Genomic DNA, 18,592 nt, shown 5'->3' on the forward strand with positions numbered 1-18,592 from the left:
TCAATAATTTCTGCATCACGAGACATTAAGCGATGGTAACCTAGAGCACATCTTCCCATGGTTATCCCCTTGTCCTGTTAAAAAGAAGACAAAACCTGTAACTCACCACAGATCTGAATGAATTTCATTTTCACTTCCAGCTACTGACATATCCTGAAGATGTAGCTCACTGCTTTGTCTTGACTTTTAGGGGTCTCGGTTTTTAGTGCCAATGTTCTTTCCATTTTGCTGTATTTATTTTGGGAGACATAGGAAAAGATTGAAATTTTCAGACTGAAATTCAAGTTGAATTTTCAGATTGAAAAATAGATTAATAAACTGAGTACTTGTGATTTACCTCTCATTCATGGCTTCACCTTTCTAGTTAGAAAGAATTTCACAGCGGGCAAGAAATTTTCCATATTCTCTTTTTTTTCTTACCTGCTTCTCGTGGAGTTATGGAAACCCCTTTTTTGCTGTGACATGTTTTTATTGTTTCACCAGCCCTTATTGCCTGGCTTGAGAGTGGGGTTTTGTGAGAGTGGCCCAAGGACAAGATGAGAACAGGGTGTGATTTTGGACACAGAAAAAAAGGAACCAGCTGCTGCCAGCCAGCCACAGATGGAGGTCCACAGCCAGGGTTTTGATGTGTGCATTTTCTTCTTAAATTTGTTTTAATTTCCTGAAATCTGGGGTATATTTTTCTAACAGTTGCATATGCTTCTCTGCAGGGTAACACAGTGTGTGCTGCTGGATATGGGTATCTGTTTCATCTCTTCCCTGAGGGACCATCCCGGATACCTCTTCTCTCCTTTAGTGAGAACGTAGCCCATTCCTGCACGAGGTACTCGGGGATCTTTGGTTAACGAGATTTCCCTTCTGTCATGGTAGCTCTACATATAATGGCAGTGGGAAAGGCTTTGCGCTCCTCTGTCTCCTCCCCCCCCCCCCCCAGTTTTGCTCTCCTTTAGGGGCTTTCCCCCTTGTTAGAGCAGAATTCCCCACAGCAGAACAGAATCAGTATTTGACAGTGATGTGTTTGGGACTGTTTTTCATGGCTTGCTTGTAAATCCTTTCCTTTTTAGTTTCAGTTCAACCCATTTTTCTTCATTCACAAGCCCAATTCATCAATTCATTAACTTGTATCATTCCCTTGTGGTGTTAACAGCAGTTCCACTTTACCCCCTTATTTAAATAGGGGGTAGAATGATCCTGATGTAGGTTAAGGTGAAACATTAGCACATTTTCTAGTCAACTATTTAACAGCAAAGCACTTAAGCATGTGCTCTTGCATTGAATTTAAAGCTCATTTTGAGGTATAGCAGGAATTTTGAGCAGAAGAGGGTACCATGCAAGAGACATGATTTCTTTCTTAGGCTCCTCTGTTAGCTTCTATTACAGGCTGCCATTAGAAACATGATATGGGGTTACAGGACCTGGAAAGGCATTTCTTATCTCCAGATGCTTTCTATAGTAGCACCATGACTACTCAAATTTTAGAGTTCAGTTGATTGAGTTGATTGGAATGGAGTCTAAGCACTTTGCAGTCAAACAGGATAAAGGGTGCTATATGCATATCAGATATTACATATAACTGTTGCTCTTGTAGTATCCAACAGTAGCTATTTATCAGAGCCTTTGCATACGCTTCCCTAAAACAGAATCACAGCAAAAGGTGGCATTATGTTAAAAGTCAGTGGGTGCAGTCACTTGAATTTTGAGAAAATCTGGATTATAAACTGGACTTGAAATCTCTGAGAAGGTCAAACCAAACACTGCATCCAGGAACATGTACACCTGGAGTACAAATTGGCTGAATCTAAGAACTAGAAGGGACTTACCCATCCAGGCTCACCTACTGTTTAGCTAAAGGCAACGGTGGTTAAAGGCTCATGAAGGTGCTGGGTATGTTTTGCAGTGTGTGCCTGTCTGTGGCACCGTGGGGTAGGTGTTAGCTGTGGCGTGCCTAATTCTGAAAATGCATGAAAAGGATTTTTAAGAGAGCTCTCAGGTATTATTAGATGCCTGCAATAAATACTTGTATCCCCAAGCCTTTTGTTTTTGAGTAAATAGTAAAGTCTTGTGCAGGGAGCTGTTGCAGATTTAAGACTTTAGTTATTGAAAGGATGAACAGGAAAATTTGGCCATAAATACATGCACTGTAGAGAAACAGTCTCCTTTGCTTTCTCCCCTAAACAGGTGCGGTTTGCTGGTGTATCCAGAATATTTGCCAGCGAGCCTGGACAGCCCCGTGCAGTTCCACGGCTTCACGGCTTGGAGCAATCAAGGTGGAGCCCAGGTATGTTTGTTCTCACAATTCTTTATGTTGCTCGGGAAATACCATTTGATCTTTCAGACTGTATCCTCTCTATACAGTCTTCATCTTTTAGGCAGCAGAGAGGTCACAGTTACTATAAAAACTCCTGTGCCGGTATGTCCATGCCCCTCAGCTGGAGGTTTCTGTTTTAGTGATAAAGGCAGAAGAACATTTGTTCATGCGAGCTCTCCTTATTGCTTCAGTGCAGAATCACCCTTACTTTCATAAATAACTGAAATGACCTCTGTGATCGTCTAGTGTATTGGCTACCAATACAATACAGCCAAAGAAGTCCTCCCAGTGGATCTGAGCTCTTTGTAAAGATTCCAGCTGGTGGAGAACTTATCTTCACTGGGTTAACAGTTTCCGTGGGAATTTTTCCCCTTGTTAAAAATGTGCATTTTTTAATTTGAATTTGGCTAGCTTCATTTTCCAGCTATTGTAGCTCACTATGCCTCTAACTGCTAAAAAGCCCTTTATTATCTGATACTTTCTTCCCATATAGGTACTTACAGGATGCGATCGAGTCTCCTCTTAACCCTCTGTTTGATGAGCTAAAAAGACTCTGTGTGCTTCTCTGTAAAGCATGTTTTCTAGTCTCTAATCCTTCTGATGGCTCTTCCTCTGAAAGTGCCCGAGTTTTAGAAAGTTAGATGGCATGTTCTGTTTCTGGAAAAGCTTATTTGTATGAAAAGGAATAAAACCAAAGGATGTTTTGTACTTTTGTTGACTTTTCTCTACCTGACTTGTAATTTTATTTTATGTTACTGGCCCAACATACGTTAATAACCAAGTTCATTTTGCTTTCGCTCAATGGGCTACCTCTAGGAAGAGTATTCTTGCAGTTGGGTGACTTAAATAATATTCCTGATTCTGTTCAAAGCATCCTTCTGCTATAAACCTTAACATCTTTTACACTACTATTCTTTACAATAATGAAAACCACAATATTTAGAGCATTTTTGACCCTACTTGTTACTGATCCTCAGTTCCCTTTTTTTATACTGTTTTTTTTTTCCTTTCAATGTAAAAATAAGTTTTCAGAATGTAAAATGGTTTATATGATTAATTGAAAGCAGAAATAAGAAATTAGGGGGAGATTTTCAAATAATAAATACACATTCAACACTTCTGTGTGTTTTTACACTCCTCTTTTTATTGTATAGTGAGGAAAGTACAGCCATAAACCACAGACATTTTTTCTTCCTTTATTATGCTTTTAAATAGATTTTTAGCAGCAGCAACCTTGAACTCCAGAGTTTCCGGATTTATGCTTGCAAAGACTTTGGCATTGACATCGTCGAAAGCCTGGGAAACACTTCTGTAGCTAACAGCTTTTTAATTGGACACTTTGGGCAAAAGGTAAGCACTCCGGGAATCATTTCAGTGTCTCTTGAATTGCACCACAGCCCTTCAAACAGGGATTTTGGAAAGTAAGAATGCAACTTCAAGAACAGCCCCTGCTCTGTGACAGCTTTGGTGATGCTTGGTCTTTAAATAGATGCTGTGTAAGGACACCCAGAAAAATGATGAGGTTTGGGCATTGATCTGTTTGCTTAGTCCTCCAGCTGCCTTCCATCTCTTAGAGGAAGCAAGCAGCACCTGCAAGGGACATTAAGTTGATGATGAAGCAGAGGGACGTGGAGCATCAGTGCTCCAACCAGGAATTTTGCTGTTTCCTCCTGGCAGCAGCAGAAGAGAAATGACATTTGATCAGCTGGACCCTGCATCATTTTTCAAGCGCTCCATTCATACAGTTGATGGTATAGCTGAATAAGCATCAGCTGTTCAGAAACCAGAGTTTGCATTCTGCAGGAAAATTCAGCATTTTTTGCAAAAGTCTTTTTAATTCAGTATGAAACTTTTGAAGAATTTTTAGATAGCCCTGAAACAAGGACTCTGACTTTTTTATTTTAATTTGAAACTATTGGAACAATACATATGATGATGTATATTCATATATATTCTTTATAAAACATAACACTGAAGAGTCAAAACAAAATGAAACTTTTTCCTGATCTGAAGGATTTTAGCAAGAAAAGTGTTATTTTTTTTCCTTAACTATGCTTTTTCCAAGATTGTCATGGTCTCAGAAAACCATTGCAATTTCACAGAAATTGAATTTTTAGGAAAAATCATGATTTTGGGGAGACCAGCCTCTTCTAACAACCATTCCTATAAATCTTTTGCACTAACATCCCAACATCTTTTAACCAAATACAACTGAGATGTTCAGTTTAGTGATTTGAGAATAATGAGGGGGAACAAAGGATTTGGTTCCTATCCTGGTTCCTATCCCAGAGTACTACATATCTGCTTTAGAATTAAAAATGCCACCTAACTGCAACATTTTTATTTATGCAGTAAGCCTGATCTTCTTTCATTATTTCTTCATGTGGCTGGATAAAGTCCTTTGGGTGCTACTATGTTGTTAACAGATTAATAACATTGATAACAACAGGATTTTAGTAACAGCTGACCACAGCTGCTTGTTCATGAGTTTGAGGGGGGGGGTTTTTGTCCTGCTCTAGTTTCGCTTGCTGTTTATGAAATTCATTTCCCCTCTGACTGGCTGAGAAAGAGGTTTAAATGAGTTTCCTTTAGAAGCTTGCAGAAAGAAACCCCTGTAGCAGGTTCATCTACCTAGAGTATATAGCTCAGATAAAATCCTGGTCTCCTGGTCCAGTCTTACAGTGGTCCAACTACACAACGAATTTCTCTCAGACAGGAAAGGGTGGGTGTCTTTGTTTTTGCTTTGCAGGATCCATGGAAGAACTCCAATGTTGTACTTGTTAAGAGATTTAGAGGCGCTCAGCTGTGCCTTGTTTCTTGCAGCACCCCAGGGGGGTGATTATCTTTGATTATCTCATGATAAGAGCCTCCTTGTCATAATTTACATCTTAATTTATGTAATTCTGCCTTTAATAATGATGCCTCTTTAATATCAATTAAAACTTTATGACATTAATTTAACAGGAACATTGGATATTCCACTCTGCTAGCCCTTCCAGTTTTTGAAAGAGGCTTGTTATATGGAAACACCAGGGCATTGAAAAAATGAGACTTTGATCAATTAACACATCAGAGTCATGGCTAGCTCCAGTGCCCATAAAAGCCAAAGGAAAGACTTCCTTAAGTCATTTTCCTGTCCTGGTGACAGATAAATAAAAAAAGAAAATGTAAGTATTCCTAAGAGTGGTGTCCTGAATGATTTGGAGGCTGGGATTTGTGCTCAGCAGTCACTTGGAAGAAGCTGACCCAAGGATCATCACCTCAGGTGTCTTGGCCTGAGGATAAGAGAGGTGATGGAGCTGCTGACTCTTAACGAGATTAAGGATGGCACTGTCCCTTTAAAGTGACAAACTATTTATAAAAGTCCATTTCAGTCTACGTTTTAATGTCTTCACAGATGTGGGATTTCTTGGTTCTCTACTATGGATTTAGAGAGTAGTTCTGCAAAAGTGTTTATTGGTCTCAAACAGCATCATGAGATGCATTCCTGCCAGTTCTTTCTCCTACAGGCTACCCGTTAACTCTGTGTCCATCCTCTCCCCATCCTGTCTCTGAGATAAGTTTGCAGAGGGACACCAGTGGGTATGCATCCCCTGTGTCATGGCCTAGAATCACCACGTGTTTCCAGTCACTTGTGGGTTTTGCTCTTCTTTTTCACGTTATGTTTTCTCCTGTCTCCAAATGATTACTTAACTTTTGTTATTCTTGACTGGACCCTGAAGTCAACCAGAGCTTTGAAGAGGGTCTAGCTTAATGCCACCCCAACCACACAGCAGAATTTTGAACCTCAACAGTCAGGTCTTTCTTAGAACATAAATTAGAATAATGAGCTTTTTAAAATGGAGAAAACTCAGACTTGCTAAACAAGACAAAGTCAAGTGAAAGCAGCTGCACATAAGTCTGCTCACTGTGACTTACATGGGTCCTTTCCTCCAGGTTTAGTTTCAGTACAGCAGCTTTTCAACTGCACCAAGCTACACAGCACTTCTGGATCTCAAGAAGTGTCTCTGTCTTTCTGTCCCTGCTGAGACCCAGCTGCATGTCTGTCCCCTCTCTTCTCTCTCTGCCTGTCTCTCTTCTGCTGCAGGCTGTTGGCTGGTCAGGTCTCAATTCTACTTCTCTGCTGTCCTCTGATCCTGGAGGTCTTCTGAGATGAATGAATGCGGTTATCTCAGGGAATGTGCAGTTTCCTCTCCCTTCAAATGTTCAGCCTCACCTAGTGTGCAACAGCGAGGACATAGCAAACAAGGCAATCACTGCCCTTTATAAAGAACATAAAACTATAACATACTGCAAATGGTGAATGAAACAGATACTGCTTGTCAGAAGTTGTAAGGCAATGTCTTTCAAATAGTGTGAATTGCCCCGGAACGGTGGTCTTAAATGGAATCACATCCTTGTGTCCCAGCTGCTGGATCTTGGACTTATTAATGGTACTTGGAGTCTCAAACATTGATATGTTCCACAGCACTCTTCATTTCTTCATTGCAGGACAGGACCTGTATGTCAGCGGGACTAAAAACTCCCAAAAGATACCAGCTGTTCATCTCCAACACAACTTTCAGGAACTTTGATGTAAGCACTTGCGCAGCAATCAGGACCTGTTCTGGCTGTTACCAAGGGCAGGGTGAGTTGGATTTACACCTATTTAGCAGGGCTTGCAAAGTCCCTGGCTTTCACCCATTTCAGTCACATGCAAGAAGTTTGTGGTTCCACAGAGAATCACTGATAGATATATAGATATTTCACCTGGAGAAAGCTTTCTGCAGTGATGATGGGTACTGACCTCAGTTTTGCTTCTGTACTCTCACCACTATGTTTGCTATAGGTGAGTTGTCAAGATCGAGGTTATGAGGTAGTTATATACCTGCTTCCCATAGGTTTCAGTGTACTAAATAACTTTTAAAACAGTGTCACTCTCTCTGTTTCACTTCCCCAACTGCAGCACAGGGATAATAGCCCTTCCCCATTTCCACGGAGGTAAAACATAAGATGGTGATATGCATACTCAAGATATATAACATGCTAGTTGTGCAGCTTGGATGAACTGAGAAAATCCCTGAGCTGGGATAATAACAATATGTGCAATAACCAGTCCTTAACCATAATCACTCTCTTCAGTATATCTATTTTGCTGATCTTGCTGGTGGGCTGAACCAGACCCTTTAGCTGCTGTGCTCTGCCTGGGCTGAGGTTCAGGTTGCAAGTTGTCTCCAGACAATCTCCATCTGAAATAGCTTCATTATTTAGTCAAAGTCACATATCACTCATTTTTGAGGCTGCACTGATTTCATTTTCTCAGTTCTCTGAGTTTGGGATAGTGCTTCAAAAGCTTTAGTGAGATTTAGGAATGGGCTTTAATACACTGACCTGTTATTGCTTCTTCATTTTGGGAGGTAACATTTCAAGAATGATGATTTCTTTAATAGCTATGACACATCCTCACAGAATTCCACCAAGCTCCTACCTCGGGCCAGCCTAAACCCTAGGTAAATTTGCCTAAGATAACATACGTAAACTAAGGATCCTTTTGAGCTTTGATGAGGTACCCAAAGGCTCTTTGAAGAGTGTTCCAACTGCAATTACTTGTTAAATATATTTATATATAAATGTATACTGTCCTACAATAACATAACAGAGAAAAAGACTTCAGGAGGTGAGATCAAAGGACAGCAGGAATAGTAAAATCTGACTCAGAGAGGCTACAACTGACAATATGATTGTCAAATACTAATCAAATGTAGCTCATGAACGCTCATGCCAAAGTCAAGTTGTTATCATTTGTAGGGCAGTGTTTTTCTGACATTTCTGGAAATGTTAATGTGTTTGAAAACTTTCTGAGCTTTAGTCCTGATGAATATTTCTCCTTTTCATTACTGTCCTTGGTACAGCAGTGAAGAGATCTTCCAGTCAAACTTTTCAGCCAAGGCTTTATTGTGCCAGGTACTGTACATATGCACACATATATATTTAACACACAGATAGACCGCCCTCACCTCCAAAGAATTTATCTTATAAACAAGGTAGAAAGGAACTGTAAGGATCACTGTTTTGGGGACTGTAAATTTTGGCAAAGGGGTCTGCAAAGAAGTGTTTGGAGTCACTCGGGAGTTGAAGGTAGAGCCAGGAAGAGCAGTTGGATCAGAGGAGGCTGTACCCATGAGTCCTATCACAACGAGGTGCTGGACAGGTGGGACCTGAGATTTGGCCAGAACATGGCAATTCCTATAACCATATCTTTCTCTCTTTGTTTTATTTTATTTTATTTTATTTTATTTTATTTTATTTTAATTTTTTTTTATTTTATTTTTTATTTTTTGGAAACCTGAAGCCCCCTCTTTCTGACTCAGCAGACATTTCTCCAAAGGGAGGGTGAAGTGAAGCTAACACATTGTTTTCCGGAGTGCTTGGGCCTGTAACTTGAAGAGGTCAATCCCTGTTTTTGAATTGCTGTTTGTTCCCCAGGTGGGTTCACAGTGAGAGCTGAACGGCTGACCTTCCTCAACGCACCTTACCAAGTGTCCTTCCCCTTTCCTCACTCTGCCGTCCTTGAGGATCTTGATGGCTCTGTCACAGGGCACGAAGGAAGTCATCTCCTCCCTTCCACAGCCATCCTTGAGATGTCTTGTGCAGCCAGTGCCAACTTCAGTCAAGCTTCCAGGGGCAGCGTTTGTGGGAGGGACCTTGTCTTTCACCGTGTGTCTATATATCTGTAAGTAACCGTTCCACTTTTGAAAAATTGGCATGAAAGCCTCTTTCTGTGCTTTATAGTTAGAGAGGTGCCAGTCTGAACACAGTCCCAAGACTCCTCTGAAACTGCCTCTCTACCGGTGAACTAAACTAGGTCAGGGCAAAAGCCTGAGTGCTGGTGTACAATAGTCTGTGCTTTTGTCCATATGATCTCTGGCACTGTGTTTGGCCTGGCTACTTGTTCTTGCCCAGACACTTCTCAGGCATGGTTTGAAAGATAGCACAGGGACCATTCCCAACCAGCAATTTGGATGTACTCATTGCGTTTTTGGAGGGGAGGACTTAACTATATGGACAGTTATAAGAATTACACATGCCAGCTGGCTTTCAGGCCAGTCTCTGGCTTATTTTATTTACAAACTTAGATATGGCCCGCCCAAGGCTTTTTTTTTTTTTTTTTTTTTTTTGAGGTCCTCAGAAAGCTACTTAAAAAAAGAAAAAAGTTTGAATGTAATTAGATTTGAAGTCAAGCTCTGAAAGTGTTTTTGTCTATACTTACTGTTAGGGTTTTTCCCCAAACCTCCTAAAGAATAAGTGGTTGTGATAGCATAGTTTTTCTTTTCTTCAGCAGAAAATCTCTGCCATCTACTTTCCTTTCTATGTTAATTTCATAAGCTATCATTCATGTGTTATGTTTCCTACTAATACTGAATTTGGGATTTTATGATTTCATGGGCCCAGTTCTCATGCAATAAGCAGCCATATCGTCTAGAAGATGTAGCAGGTTCATGATGTATTGAATTAAAAGAAAACTTTTTATTAGACAGGTTTCTGCAATTCTGTTCAAGCAAGCTGTGCGTTTCTTACATACATCATCAGTACTTTCTTTCATCTTTCATCTTTTTGTCCTTTGCTTGCTGTGAGGTGAATTTAGTCAGTTCAGGTCATCAGACCATATTAAGACTGACCCAGGCCTACTTGCCTAAGCAATCTGTTTCAGTCTATACGATTACAGACTACATAGATTATATTCCAGTCTATATAGATTATATTCCATCATCATTATGAAATCAGGCAATGGTACAAGGGATATATCAGTCTCAGGAGTGAGCTTTTGTTATTATGAGAAGCAGAGTTTTCTTAACAATTGAGTAGGTGCTTTTCTGAAGTAGATAGATACAAATTTTCACTTGATTTCAACGAATGCTTGTGACACTCTCACCATTTATAGATTGAAATGAAAAACTCATTTCTTTGTCTTAATCGTGACAGATGCACCCAAAGCATAAATGAACAGGTCAGTTCATGGATGAAAAGGGCTACAGTAAATCTCTGATATAAATCTCAGAGTCTATTCAGTGCTCAAATATTACTTGAATGATATGGCAGGTTGTCCAAAAACTCAAATTTGAGTGGAATTCAAATTGTGGTGAAGACCTAAAAACTTGGATGTTGTCCTGAAGGACATATGTGGTTACCAGGTGGACACCGACAATGTATCCCATTGCAGGTGATGGAAATCTGGGTCTTTGTTTTAGTTGTCCATGAGGAGGTGTCCAGCGCCATTTAAAGTGTTCTAAGATAGCCCACTTAGCTTGTTGCTTAGGTGGCGGAAGGGCAAGGATCTCCTGGAGATGCTGTGTCAGATCTGCCACCTCAAGCAGTTGTTTGGACTCCTTGGGACATTTTAAATGGCACTACATGCCTCTGTTTATCTGATCCTTCCCCTGGGGGCTGGCCAGCTGCATTGCCTTTTGGGCTTCTATTGACTGTACTTACTACGTCACTAGTGGCGGTAAAGGGCACTTAGTCACCCAGTGTGTCTGTAAATATTGGCAGGCATTTAGGTGTCTTGTTCCCAAACTGAATGCCATAATGTGACTATGTGAATATTGCTTCTCGTATTTTAGCATCTGGTGCTCTCCACTACAAATGCTACCGTGGTACTGCAGGTGACATTGTCTGGATTAAACAGGGAGGTAACAGACACTGGGTAATGGCCTTGGCTTGACTAGAAGGATTAAACCCAGCTTCCTTAGGGGCAGAGAAGAGTGATATTTTGCCTGCCTTGGTTCCGGATGCAATTCTGAGATGTTCTTCCATGGCTGGGCCCACATGTTCACTGAGCTATTCCTTCTCACTCTGATATGATGTGATTAGAGCAGAGGCAGCGTATTTGGCTTCATTCTGATGACAGTTGTTGTGTTTCATTTGATGGCAAAACCTATCCAGAAACTGTGAATAATAATAATAATAATTAACAGAACAGGTTAAAAAAAAATCAAATACCACTCCTGACTCTCCTTCCCCTGGCCAATAAATAAATAAATAAATAAATAAATAAAACAGAGCTACTTTCCCTTCAGACTAAAAATGACTGCTTGGTAAAAAAAAATATTGAGAATAACTAAAAATTTTTAAAAGTCCACTCCAATATTTTCAAGTTAATGTAAGCTCTGAGAATACACATACATATGTTTTAAGAAAAATATTAAAAATAAAATTGACTTTTTCACCAAAATTCTTCAAGTAAATATAAAAAAAAATAAAAAGCATATAATAATAATTTGAACTTTGTCATAATTGATCACCTTTCTTAAAGCGGGCAAGTATCCTTGGATGAAAAGTGTTATATATCTTAATCATTTTTAGTGTTATAACTTTAACAAATGTTTTATTTTCTTGTGGGGCATTTCATGGAGAAAGCCAAATGGATCTAAATATTTTCCTCTGATTTGGTCTTCTATACCAGTTTCTAGGGAAATAAGACTTACACCAGCCCATGGAGTGTTTGCGTGTGCATATGCCTACATATGCAAGTTTCGTCTGCCTTTTCTCCTTGTGATTCATTTTGAACCTATTCCCAGTTTCAGCTGTTCGTACTATTGAAGGCTTATAATTATCTTTGGCACGGTTTTGACCCAGGACAATTCCTGGGTACAAGCTAGGGGTCAACACGACCCAGGGAGCATTTCCAGTAGGGCAGTTTGGATATGCCCATGCTGTGTTGGAGGATGAAAGAATTTGATTGTCTGGATGTGGCCAGACGATGCCAGCTGGCCTGGGCACTGGAGGACACCCCATGGCACCAGTGAGTCCAGCAGGAGAGGTTTAGCTGCAGGTCCATGTCTGAGAGCTTACACACTCTGTGGGTAGGTGAACCACTGCTTTGTTGTAGGGTATATGTCCTCCTCGCTGGTATCTCTTCACACTCCCAGTAAATCCAGTCTGCTCTAAGCTACTTTTGAGTCATTTTCTCATTTCCAGAGAGACAGAAAATGTCCTAAATAAAACCTTGGAGAGTTCAACCTCCTACCAGCAGTGCCTCATATCTCACCTTTATATTAACCCAGTCCCAGGATACATCCAGGTCTTTCCCATCAGCTCTGATGGTCGTACAGATCCTGAGTGCCACCCCAGCTTACTTCTGTTTCCACACTTGTCTCCCCAAGCTGGACTTGTTCCTGCTTTTGAGCAGCTAAAAGGATCCAATGGAGAAATGCTGCTCAGTCGACTACTACCACCACTCCTGTTACATGAGGAAGTTTCTAGCAATAAAAATGAAGGGCAGAAAAAAAAATGATCAAAACATCATTCCTTCTTTTCTTCCCACGCTTTTCTTTCCAGTGCCCCACTCAACATTTCAATTTCTTTTTAAAGTACAAATCTGAATCATTTTTGCTGTTTCAGGTTAGTAGTACACAGGCAGCAATGCTGAAGTGCTCTGTCAGATAGCTGTGAATAATTCATGGCTGTCTTATAATTCCTCTTTTAGAAAAAGGAGGAAACAGATCCCTCCCAAACAGAGAGGAGAAAAAAAAAAAAAAGTTCCATTAAACAGGGGAAAAATGTAAAACTATCAGCTACCTGCAGGCTTCGCATGTGATTACTGTTTCTCCTAACTAAAACAAAAGTCTGCAATAGATTAAGAGTTAGGAAGCATTCTGACTTTGTAGAAAGGGTGCTGGGTAGAAGGCAAAGTGTGACTGTGCTAGATTTTTCTGGACCACTTAACTACTTCGTGGTCTTAGGCAAGTCGCTTCCCTTTCTAGCCTATGTTTACCTTGCTTACACAAACCGATGGCTCTGTGGGTCAGTGCTGTGTGGGCGTATGAAGCTTCTCACAATATTGCCTTGAGCTTGACTGAGTCCTTTTGGGCACTGCTGCAATAAAAATGTTAATAGTTCTTGACAGATATCGTATGCAATACACCTTGTTCCTCCTGCCATCAAAAGGTGGTTAAGGAGTGAGTTCATCTGCACCATTGCTGTTGAAGTCTGGAAATGTTCGAGCCCTAAGCTAAACTCTGCCTTCCCACTAAATTGCTTGGGAGTTTTAGATAGTCATAGCAAGAGGAGCTGGTACTTCTCAGTCAACCTTCCATTTTGAGCCAGTCCCCCTTCTCCCCCTTCATTATTATTCATCTACACGAGCTGGGAGTCAATTTATGTCCATGATAGTTGGCAGTTTGAGTAGCAGAGGCCGGCTGCTAGCTTGTCCTCTCAAGGACTACATGCTGAATAGAGTAACCCAAGAGACCAAGGGTATCTTCTCTGTGCTGCTTCCAGATCCTCCCTCCTGAGTAGCTGCTACCAGCCGTCATGGTAAGCTGGAAGACTGTCAGCAGGCAGCCGAGCAGAGCAGGCAGCCTGGTGGGTCAGGGAGGCTTCGGTCACGGGGACAGCTCTCTGAAATGCACCCGGTGGAGGAACAGGGCAGGGAACGAAAGGAGCTGGAGGGAATGAAGGATGCAAGTCAATTAATACAATACCCACAGTATGACCAGAGCATGGGGGGGGGGGGGGGGGGGTGGAGCAATAGGACAAAAGGGTGAATTTTGTCTAGATATATTTGAAGAGTGTTCACAATAGAAGGGGAGTAGTTTAGGATTAATACAAAAAAATATGATTAGGAACAACTGTCAGAAGTTGAGCAGAGAGAAAAAGAAAGATAAGCTGGGTGACAGGAAGAATTTCCTAACAGTGCAGTCTCTTGCACTCCTCTAATCTCAGTAGAAAGATTAAAGTAGTGTTGCTCGGATCTCTTCAGACTGTCAGGGGCACAGATTTAAAAATGGCTCTGGAAGAAAGCATTTTGTGCTGCCCTACCAGGCCCCGGAGTACAGGACCTGTCATATCTGCAACTTGCTTGTTCTTAATTCTACCTTCTGCTAGGATTGAGGATTCATCATAGCCCTGTAATCCAGAAAACAGGAGAACTGTTAAAGCCACGAGTGAAAAGCCTCCAAGCCCAAGCTTTAGGCACTGTACCCACATTTGTTGATCCTCAGACTGAAGTGTAAGCACAAGAGCATCCTCACTTTGGTAGGAGGTCACACTCTACAAAGAGGAAGTTTCAGGCAATAGCAATAAAACAGTATCATCTCCCATGTTCTGTATCTGTCTTTTGGTTTATAGTGGCACATTCTCTGTGCCCCTAAATAAAATTGTGAGGGGCTTGAAATGGTGTTTTTATTGCTTCCATGGTGCTTTAGGGCCTGACTTCATCTCCAAAAACCTTAAAGGCTGAGACACAAGACACATAATGGGTTTTAGGAGGAGTACTGGTATGGCAAGGAGGGTAGACAAAGACATAAGCAAACAGTATTCACTTGCAGAAGAGGAGAAAGGCTTGGTACTCTGTGGTTACCTATATCTCAGCAGCCTCAGGGTCATTCCCTAGACCTGAGGGCACCTGGCAAGGTTTGGCATGACCATATTATTTATGTTCTTAGCCTCCAAAAGAACAGGGAAGTTTCATCTGCACTAATTTTGGGAAGGTGCCCCTGTCTGGTAATTGTTTGGGAAAGGGCTGGCTGGCACAAGTCAAAAGAATGTCCAGGACCATTCTAATAATTTAGTAATAACAATATAGTGCCCAAGTCTTTATCTTGGTGCTGTTTCATTTACAGTGTAGATGTAGTCTATTGGTGGATCTTTTTTTTTTCCCCAAAAAAAGTATATTTGCTTTTAGGAGCTGTTTCTCTGTTAGAGAAAAACAAGTATATGGAGTATTTCTTGACTCTCTCTCTCCTGAACTGCTTTGCCAACAACTTCCAGGGCAATGGGGATCCATTTCTGAGCTTGCACTGCTATAACAAAAGCCTTCTTCATCACGTCCAGTTGAAAGTTAAACTAATGTGTCACTTAAGCACCATTTGAAGAGGGTTTTTATGTCTTTTAAAAATGTAATTGAAGCTTTTAAAAGTCTTTATAAATTTATATGTGGGAAAGTTATTGAGTACTATGAAGAACAGCTTATGCCATGGCACAGCACAGCGTGGCTGCAGGCTAGATACCGCTGCTCCAAATGCCACCGCTACCCATATTATCATGAAAATATGAGTCTCTATTAATATTAAAACAAATTTTCATTAAAAAATTGTCATAACATGATTAAGTGACTTTAAAAGTTTCTTCACATTATGCATAATTTTTACAAGAAGAGAGCGTTAGAATAATCAGTGGCCAGGCAGCACCTTGCGGCGAAGGGGATTCCAAACACTTTGCGACTGCGTGCACCAGAAGGAATGTCGCCTCTTGTTCCCTTTCAGTCGCTTCCCCCTTCTCACTGGGGAAACATGGGACTTCTTGCTCAGCACCAGTCTTGTAGTTCAAGCCTTTTATTGCTTCTCTCTTCCTAGCCTGCTGCAGAGGAAAAGATTAACTTTCTTCTTTATAGCCTTAATTCTTAAATCTGGTCTAATATCCTCTCCCGTAGTGCATGCATTCAGTTGCTGCAAACCCAGCCGCCCTTGATGGGTTAGTGTGAAAAGAATAGCATACCCCCTGCCTCTGTGTCTTTGAGTCTTGAAGAGAGTTCAAATGGTTTCTCTAGTTTTGCTTTTCCTTTGATATTTACTTACTGTGGTGCCTTCAGATGAACACCCACCTGCTGTGAAACACCCTTACAAGCACACTTTTCACTCAGCGTGTACATGCTCAGTTGCTCTCTGGCCATGTATCCTCCCTGCATATATGACTGTGTTCATGCATGGGTGGCTTGCACACTCACTTGGCCTCACAAGACAGCCTGTGGCGTGATATGAGAGGAAAATATTTAATCATTGGCTGTTGGCTGTTAGTTAACCAACACAGCAGATAAACTTCAGGTCTTTCAGTGTGCTATATTTCTAACATCTGGCTCATCCAGCCAAAGCAGCCAAGAAAAAGCTGGTTCCCAGCGTGGGACCCCTTTCCTTTACTCCTGCAGCCTGCAGTATTGGCAGCAGATGCAGATCTTGCACAGGCTTATGCATATGCAGGATGAGATGTGTCCCCACGCCTACGCCTCAGCTGGACCATTGGCTAGGATGTGCTTGGGTGCAGGGAGAGATATTTAGCATTAAGGAAGCACTGAGAACTCAACACTTTCCTTGCTTGCAAGGAAAAGGCTGACAAGCCAGTTGGATATTTGTTATGGGCTGGATAGGTCTGAGCCAGGTCTACCACTTGGGACACGCTATCGTAACCAATGGATTATTAGCCCTAATGTGTTAATTTGTAGAGGACTGTATCCAAGTTTTCAAATCCACGCTGAATGCCTCAGGGCTCTGCCTGATGTGGGGCAGGTGGGATGCAAGGTTGTCATCTGCAGGTCTTTGCTACGCTTACGCTGCAGAGATGTCTGAACTGGTTGCTTACCAGCCAGTTGCCAGCTCAGAGTTTGTATCTGATTTTGATTTTCCTTAAAATACCAGCCTGTAAACTACAGGAGCTGGGGAACTGATTGAGGAAGAGGGATGAGGTAGGAAGCTGTTGGTGGTGAACTCAAAGGCTACTTTAAATGAAGTCATGGTAGCTCGTCAGTCACAACCATCTCTGCTTTTGGGAGATCATCTCAATTCTTCTTTTACTTCACATTTGGAAGGTCTGTCCCATAATGGCTACCCAGCACTAGCAACAAAGACCTAGTTATTTTCAAAAAAGACCCCTGCAAAAACTCACTGATGGTAAGGGTTCATAATACAAGGCAGATATGAAACTTGTCCTTCATCTCTCAACGCAGACACACACATTTACTGAAAACAGCTGAAAATTCTGATTCTTGGCGATTAAAACAAAATGAACTGTTCTTAGGCCTACCATCAAACCTGTAAAGTGTTTGCTATGGTCATAATTTGGAATTAGCCTCCATTTGTCCAACAATAAATTGGACTGTTGATATAAACACTTGCTGTCCCATTTGAAGTTAAATGCTATATTGTTTCCTGTTTTAGGAGAGGGATAATCATAATGGATTATTACACAAATGTATCAAACAGAAAGCATTTAGAGCCAAACACCGTTTCTGCCTTCATACACAGAGATATGGACCCTTAGGATAAGTAAGTTAATGGTAAACATAAACAGGAGAGTTCATATTTGTTCTACCTGATATTGTTGATTGGTTTAACAAATCCTTTGTGGGCCATCTATGTTGAGCAGTTCTGCACAATGCGCTTGATCTAAATTACATAACAGTTTATAAGATCACAACTGGTAAATTGTTACTCAGACTGTAAAGTCCTATCTAGTAATCCTGCCATATTTCTAAAGCAAATTGCTCCTTAATTGAAACCTGCTTCAATATAAAAATGCAGCCTTTTCAATGAGTCATCCATTTTTTTTCTGTACAGTTTGTAAAGGCTTCCAGCAGTTTAAAGCGAGGGTTAATTTTGCATTAAGACCATTGCCTCCTAGTTTCTTTCAAATAAAGCCAGGGGAAGTTCAGGGGAAGGCTCTTTCCTTTGATAATGAAGCTCTCCACGTTAATGATGCATGCAGGCTCCCTTGGATCCTCTGAATTAGAAACACTGGTGTGCGTGAGCGCTACTCTGCTTCATTAACATTAAAGAGAGGTAGATTGGTGGCTATTTAGGGCACAGTGAAATCACTGGCTATTTAGGGCAAATGGAAATGGTGCTAATTGTGGCGGGTAATTCCATTAGCAGGGTACTTCCATTTTGGTGTCTGTTTGGCATATAGGTGAAAAAAATAAGCACACTGACATCCTTTCAAGGGGAGTGTAGTCTGCGACTCATTGTTATCTTGTAAAAGTTAACTTTTGCACAGAGCTGCAAAGTTTTTTAGGCTCCTAAAATATTTGTTTCTGTGTGCTGGCACTATATGAGGAGCAGGGTGTGAGTTTTTGGGTGGCCACACCTTCAAGCAAGGGATGTGAAAGTCAGGGACACAGTATTCCAGGTTGAGGAAACTCCGGCATCATAGAGATTTAAGGCCATAAGAGGTCAGGCAGTCTTTCTCTCCTACTCCCTTTCCTTCCCAGGACATGAACAGACTTCCAAATGTAGGTCAGGGAATCCAGAATATCATACTAAGAAACTATGCAAAGCCTTCCTCCTCAAAAAGACCTTTTCAGCATTAAAAAATGGCATTTTCACCCCCAAATTTTTCAGCCAAGACTCCCTGTCTGTCTGTCCCAAAGACTCAGAACAATTCACTGAAAAAGAAAGTTGGCAGTGTCTGAATCAATCAAAACCCTAGCCTAACTTTCAACTCTTTGGAAAGACAATTTATCTGTTATAGGTGGACATATTGGGAAAGATGTATTTCACTTAGCTTTAGCCATCTAGAAGTCAGAGGTCCAGTTTA

General features: G+C 41.1%; 1 protein-coding gene across 1 annotated transcript in view; it reads left to right on the plus strand.

The window, feature by feature from the left end:
* Positions 1-18,592, plus strand: part of PKHD1 (PKHD1 ciliary IPT domain containing fibrocystin/polyductin) — a 270,667-nt gene that overhangs the window by 132,885 nt on the left and 119,190 nt on the right. The window contains exons 42-46 of the mRNA XM_067294855.1: positions 711-823; positions 2,179-2,278; positions 3,524-3,658; positions 6,800-6,935; positions 8,774-9,020. Coding sequence (XP_067150956.1) covers positions 711-823; positions 2,179-2,278; positions 3,524-3,658; positions 6,800-6,935; positions 8,774-9,020 — 731 coding nt within the window. The remainder of the gene's footprint in view (positions 1-710; positions 824-2,178; positions 2,279-3,523; positions 3,659-6,799; positions 6,936-8,773; positions 9,021-18,592) is intronic.

Source organism: Apteryx mantelli, chromosome 3, assembly GCF_036417845.1.
Source record: "Apteryx mantelli isolate bAptMan1 chromosome 3, bAptMan1.hap1, whole genome shotgun sequence".
Classification (NCBI taxonomy): Eukaryota; Metazoa; Chordata; class Aves; order Apterygiformes; family Apterygidae; genus Apteryx; species Apteryx mantelli.